Consider the following 6,855-nt stretch of genomic DNA (forward strand, 5'->3'; position numbering starts at 1 on the left):
GAAATAGCGACCACTCATATTGGTCACAATAGGGGCCATTTTGGTGATGTTGTGTGGTTTGGACAATGTTCATGCTTCCATTTGTAGTCGGAGACGATTATGGAGTGGTCCTGTGCTTGCCTGGATCCAGCATCGTCCCAGAGGGGTCTGGTCTGAGGTTGGTATGTGAATTGACCACCACAACGTAACCGTGGCAGCCAGACCAGCCCTCAGATGTCTGTGACTGCTCTTCTCTTTCTCATCCTTTATATAAGCACTTTGATATATGAACACACACGCACCATGAAAAGTTTTACGTATTTTATTCTATTTGACGCATTTATTCTTACTTCATGCATCTACGATATGTAATGGATATGGACAGATGTATATTTAAATCTTTAAGGAAGTGATGTATTTGATTGCAGAAATAAAAAGGAACAAAAAAGCAAAAAAGGAAAATCATTTGCACTGTAACTGCCCTCAGTTGAATTCAACATACGTGAACAACTGGGACCAGAAACAGATTGCCCACTTTCAGGGATTATTAAATAGTTAGTTGACCTGATTTCGGTATTGAATAAACAAGCTTTCTGTGTTCCTTGACTGAAGTTAATAGTTTTGTGATTTGCAGCCCAGATTCTCATTGCCCGCAGAACACTTGAAGAGATCATCCATTCTGATCCCTGAAGTGAAAGCTGAGACTATTCTCAGCTGCTGAGGCAAGAGAGAAGGCTGGATGAACACTAGAGTGAGGGAAGACTGAACGCTTCCTCTCATACACAGGTGTTGCGAGCTACAACATCTGCAGGCATTCAAAGGTTTCTAGAAGGCACTAGGAGTAGGATTGCTGTTCAGCATTACCTTTTTGCTCTCTTTCAAAGACAAGTTTTGAAACTGACAATAAAATATTCACCATAAATCAAAATGCTCCTGCCTCACTCCTTACCTGAGCCGAGAAAACCACCTTCACCCAAGTCCAGCCTACTTTGCTTTTCCACCTATTCCTGGCCCCTGCTCCCAGGTTCCTCTCATGCTCCATCCTCCTGGCTTCTTCTGGTACTTGGTCGCTTCCTGCTTCCTGAACATGAAATGAGCTTTGCATCTGGGGACTTCCATTTTCACTCCAACTGGGATGAACTGAGCTGCCTGCCAGCCCTAACCTTGACCTCCTGACAACTTCCATATATCCTTCAAGACATCATGGGTGAACGACTCCTCTTCCAAGAAACCACTCCTGAGGTATGATTAGGTTGTCCCCTTTCTAGCACAGCATTGACTAGCACGCAACACTGGCCCTGCAGGTCAGGCATTGTGCCTGATTACCTTTGTGATCCTGGAACTTAGGACAGGCTAATCAAATGGGCTAGAGTAAATGAATGTTGACTTATGGATGCAAATGGACAGAATACAGCTTTTAACCATAGAATATACTTCATGCCATTTTTCCCCCCAGGGGTGGTAATGGGTTTTTACCGACTCATTCCACTGTATCTTTGAACTGGTACCCAGATCTCAAGTCTTGGCATAGCATTCCTTTGCACATCTTACTGTATTCTTCATCAGGGAGTCCGCAGGCTGCCAACGAATAACCGTTGCAGGTACTGTCTGCCTCCACTGCTCATGCTTCCCCTTGCTTGTCACCTCCCCTGCATGGAGACACACAGCCCCACCAACGCCTGAATGATCTACATCCACAGATCTGCCTAATACACCCCTTCTCTCCCCAGCCACAGTAACTGGGAGAACCATAGAATTGCCTACAAAGGTATTTTCATTCAGGATGACAGAGGAACATCTCCCTCCATTATGGGTAATTACTGGTGCCATAGCTCATATGTTCCTTCAAAACACAGAAATATATTCTTGAAGCCCCAAACTCACACACACACACACACACACACACACACACACACACAGCAAGAGCAAGAGAGACCAAGAGAGCGTCCCATCACCTTGCAGTGAATTTCAACAGGTCCTCCTTCCCAGGAAATAAGCTTAGACAACACCAGGACCCACAAATTCCAATCAACTGACAGTCAGCAACACAGAGCTTACAGATTTATTTGTGTATCTCTAACACACCACACGCCTACCTGTCCCTGCCCCCCGAAGGCTTCCTGCTGCACCTTTAAACCTGTGTCCCTCTCTTATTTTTAGGAGTCCACATACGTTTAACTAGTAACTTCAAGCTCTAGTCTAGAAATTTTTATGATGATGTGCTATATCTGCACGGCACAGTATGGTAGCCACTAGCCACATATGGCTATTGGGCACTTGCTATGTGGCTGGTGCAACTGAGGAACTGAATTCTGAATTTCATTTCCTTTTAATTAATTTAAATTCAAATAGCTACATATTGGCCACCATATTGGACAGTGCAGCTCTAAATGATTCCAGCCAAGCAGGCTCGAGCACCAAAGTAACAATCTGAAACTTTCAGAAGAGTGGGAGCAGACTCTCCAGGAGAGGGACTGAATGAAAATGCACTGAATATTCGCGCATAGGGTGGGGTCACTGCCCTCTCCAAGGAGAACCGTGGCAGGATGGTCAGAGGCAGCTGAAGACGACCTTGAGATGAAGCCAGGGCAAGACAGGACCTAATGGGGTCCTAATGGGATGTGGGATATGGAAATGAAGCAAAAAGGAGGGGTCGGGATGGATGTGGAAGAAGTGGAGGGAGAAGATACCTCCCTGTGGGTTTATTGACTACCACCAGGCCTAAATCCTCCCCAGACCCTCTCCCCCTCCCCCATCACTATACATTTTAATGGCAGGACCATTAAGTATCTCCCAGAGCAAACCTCCCATTCCATGGAGGAATAAACTGAGGCCCGAGGGAGCTGTCCAGAGTCCTGTTGACTCTGCAGAAGAACTGCAGCCAGAACCTTCCTACCCCACGGGCGCAGCTCCACTAAAGGAAGGCAGAGCTGCGGAAGGAGAACTGCAGGTAGACAATGAGCAGGCAGAGGGCGGCCCCGAAGAGGCACCAGCGAAGCGAGAAGAAGCTGTAGCCGGAACCCTCCTGGGCACTTGGCTTGCAGGCCCCTGAGAAGGTGCAGGTGGTGGCCTCCTCCTCCAGCAGCTTCTCGCTGGGCTTCCAGTGCACGACGCCCTCCTGGCAGGCCTCGCAGAACTCGCTGCGGTGCGGACCCACGTCCGGGCGGCTGGCCACGTGGATGCGGTACTGGCCGCCGTCTTCCCCGTAGCACTGCTCGCGCAGGCTGGTGATGAGGTTGTCCACCAGGCTCTCGATGTTCTCCTCCAGCATGCTCGACTCGTCCAGCCGCGCCGTGCCGCACTCGTGGCACAGCTGCTTGAAGACGCGCATGCGCACCGAGCCCGCCCGCTGCTCGCGGTCCAGGTACATGTGGAAGAGGATGACCACGTGGGTCGACTGCCAGGTGTGCCAGCACCAGGAGCAGTGGAACCTGCGGGGAGGGGAGGGAAGGATGCAGAAGGTGGGCCTCCCTCCCGGTGACAGCCTGCCCTGGAGGAGCCCGGAAAGGAAGGGCCCTGTGTGCCTGTGCCTAGAGATAGAGGCTGCTTGTTCACTGCCCCCTGGGCTCCTTAGCGCTCGGCAGGCTCTGCCTCCTCCCACTGAACCCCGCTGGGCCTGGAGCAGTGTCTTCAGAAATCTGGCACTGGAGCTATCTGGCTTCCAGCGGGCTCTCCTGCCTGCCTCCTGCACGCCCTTCTGTGGCCTCAGCTCCGCATAACCCAATGCACTCTGGACATGCACCTGTGCGCTGCACAGGGCTCATCCCCCCCCCCCCCCAAATCTGGGCCTTATTTTTCATGCGTGCATTGCAGAGTAATCGTGTCCAATAAGTCTCTTTTCATTCAGACGTCCCCTGACTCGGAGATGGCTCGCTCATGCCTCTCACCTGCTGTGGAGAGAAAAGGAGATGCTTCTAACTACCGACCATAGACCACCAAGAATACTTGGGAGAAAAAACCACCAAGAATCCAGCAGATGGACTGAGAGGACTCAGTCCTCTCAGGAGGACTGAGAGACTTTGGTCCCTGTACCGTCACAAAGAACATTCTCTTACGCCTTGATGAGTAACCCCTAGACCCTGCTCCAGCCCTGCAACAGACACTGGAAAAGTGGGCCGTAGTCGGCATCCCCCTCTACACACATGCACATTTACATTCAGGCCACTCCGTCAAACTTGGACCCCCTAGAGTCCCAGCCTCAGAGATTGTGGAAGGAAGTGGTCTGGGACTCATCTAGCCGAGCCCCACTGCCTCAGCCCCCACCCAGTGCTTGCACACCTTCAGTAATGGAACACTCATTACCTCCAGGACAGTTTCTTTCAACCTTGAGATGAACCTCTTCCAGGAGGACCCTGTTACAACAGCTTTGTAGTCAGGGGTCCCGTGGACCCCTGACTGTCCTTACTGCTGACCCTCTCTGGGTCCCCTGTATAATGGCTCTGAAGGACCTCTGACAAGGAACTCAAATTCAGTCCAACAGATACCACCTAGCCCCTACTTTATGCCAAACATCACATAGTCCAGGCCGGGGGGGGGGGTGGGTGGGGGTAGAGATGAGGCCAAGCCTGCCCCCGAGGCCTGGAGCCCATCGACAACACAAGCCCAGAACAGTACCCGGCATAGCTCAAGGCAGGATTGGCCCACAGAGCAGCCTGACCCCCAGAAGGGGGTCCCCATCCTGCTGGGCCAGAGTTGTGGGGCACCAGGATTAATGCATCTCAAAGGTTACAGGGAGAGTGAGCCTGTGCACATAATAAGCACAGGAGTGGCAGTTCTGAAGGCCTGCCTGAGGCCACCTGGGAGCCACAGGTCACCAGCCAGGATAGGACCAGTTGAGACCTGAGGCAAGGAGGAGCCACAGGCCCATACAGCTCAGCCCCTAATCCCTGGGCCCGTGACCCAAGTTTCCAGCCCTTTGCACTCCTCCCAACGGCCACCTCAGGAGCTTCATGTTTTCCGTCTCCTCCTTCTCTACCTTTTTAATCAAACCAATCCAGAGCTGTTTCCTCTCCCTCAAGCTACACCTCAGACCTTAAATTTCAAAATATCAGACCTAGCGCAAGGGGACCATAAGGATCATCTAGTCAACCTTTCATTTTATTGAGATGAAAACAGAAGCGGAGAGAAAGAGAGCCATCCATGTGCACCCAGCTAGTCAGAGACAGAGTCAGGACCCGGTCTCATATTTACAGGTCTTAGCTCCCCATGGGCAGCTCCCTACCCACAGCCTGCCTCCTGATTCCACCTCCACCGGCATGCTGCACCTGAGGCGTTACACGTACAAACATGCATGAACAACCCGGTGTGTGTGTCCACACCCCAAAATACAATCACTTGTCGGCCTCCCTGGGGGTCTAGGGGCATTATCTGTCCTTGAATCAGTGGACCCAGGGAAGAGGCCTGCACAGACCCTGAAGATGAGCTTGAGGCAGCTTGGGCAGGGCATTCTGTGGTCCTGATCCCAAAGCACACCCTAGAAGGAGAGGCACGTGCGTTTCAGATGGACATGTCCCCTGAGCCTATGGAACTCCTTGCACTGTGGAAGTCATGAGGGTCCTATAAAGCATAGGACACTGGGCTCTAAGGTCTTAAGGGAAATCATGCCCAAAGCTAAATCCTTTGGCCTCTGGCCCATAGACAATAGAGCTGGAAGGGTCTTGATTGGCCAACTTCCTGTATTCAGATCAAATTGGACTGAGTTGACTAACTAGACTTAGGACCGGAGCACAGGCCCCAATCCTAAACTAAAGTTTTCTCAGCGGACCTCATGGCCTCCTCTCTCAGTCCCCACCATTCTTTAAGAGACTACAAAATGTGAAAACATCTAAAATGTCAAAGATTGCAGGGCCATTGTAGCTCTTCGTTTATTATAGAAAACCAAGACCCAAAGACAGAACACAACTTGTTAAGGTCACCCAGGGAGGGAATGGTACAGCTGGGATTAGAACCCAGGCCTCTCTGACCCACCTGGAAGTCCTTCTCTGCCCCCTCACCTGAGCTGACCCCAGGACCGGGCTCCATTTGATCTCTCCATCTCCACTTGGAAGGTGCCCCCAGGGCTGCCTACAGGCCCCTCCTCCCTGGGCCGCTCACCTGCCCGAGGCATGCTGTTCCAGGTACTGCTTCCAGCCAGGGGCCAGCTCGTTGAGCTTGAGGTTGGGATCCATGATGAGTTCCCAGCTGTCTGCCGGCTTGGCCACCTCCATCTTTTCATAGAAGACTTTCTTCCACTCGCAAGTGGTCAGGCTGGTGGTACACATGGTCCTGTCGGCAGGGATGGAAGTTTCCGTTCAGCCTGCGTGAGAACACAGAAGGAGCCCAGGTAGGTGCAGAGCAGTTCCGTCTCTGCCGTCTGAAAATCCTCATCAACCGGACCAGAGGGAACAGGACCCAGCAACCTCCTTTGTCACCCTGGAAGTGGTTACCATGGCAGCTGGGCAGGGAGCCAAGAGCCAGGGCTGGGGAGGAGGGAAGTCCCAAAAGAGAGTTCCAGGGCCCTGAGCTGGGCTTGGGAGGCAGGGCTGGGTAGTGACACCGAGTGGAAGGAGCAGGCTGGGAGGCTCAGGCCTGGGTCAGACCTATCCAGGCCTTCCAGGATCTCCACCCTCCTGCTTCACCTACTGCTCTCCCAGGCATTCTGCACATCGTGTGCTATGGTAACTGTGACCCCCTAGGGAGCCAAAGAGAAACAAGGGATGGGGGGGTGCAAAGCCTGCAGGTCGTACACCCCTGATGTGTGGGAACCATCATTCACCGTGCGCCAAGCACCAACTGCTTGACCTGTGTGCTGGCCAAGGTGGGAATTTGTTCCCCCTTCAGCCAGATCAGGAAACCGAGGTTTACACAGCTCCCAGCGCCTCATTCTACATTCACATC

General features: G+C 52.2%; 1 protein-coding gene across 1 annotated transcript; it reads right to left on the reverse strand.

Annotated features, from left to right (window-relative positions):
- Window positions 1–2,893: 2,893 nt before the first annotated feature.
- RTP2 (receptor transporter protein 2) lies at window positions 2,894–6,254 on the reverse strand. Its single transcript, XM_030328369.1, has 2 exons — window positions 6,073–6,254; window positions 2,894–3,410 (listed from the first exon to the last, which is right to left on the reverse strand). Exons 1-2 carry the CDS (start codon window positions 6,237–6,239, stop codon window positions 2,894–2,896), a joined length of 684 nt encoding a protein of 227 aa, XP_030184229.1. The 5' UTR covers window positions 6,240–6,254.
- Between the last annotated feature and the right edge of the window lie 601 nt (window positions 6,255–6,855).

This window comes from Lynx canadensis, chromosome C2 (genome assembly GCF_007474595.2).
Source record: "Lynx canadensis isolate LIC74 chromosome C2, mLynCan4.pri.v2, whole genome shotgun sequence".
Classification (NCBI taxonomy): domain Eukaryota; kingdom Metazoa; phylum Chordata; class Mammalia; order Carnivora; family Felidae; genus Lynx; species Lynx canadensis.

What these genes read in the sequence shown, in the direction of transcription:
- RTP2 (XM_030328369.1), bottom strand. Translation starts at nt 6,239, where the DNA reads ATGTGTACCACCAGCCTGACCACTTGCGAGTGGAAGAAAGTCTTCTAT. An exon ending in GAACAGCATGCCTCGGGCAG is followed by an intron (nt 3,411 to 6,072) that starts GTGAGCGGCCCA and finishes CCCTCCCCGCAG; the next exon opens with GTTCCACTGCTCCTGGTGCT.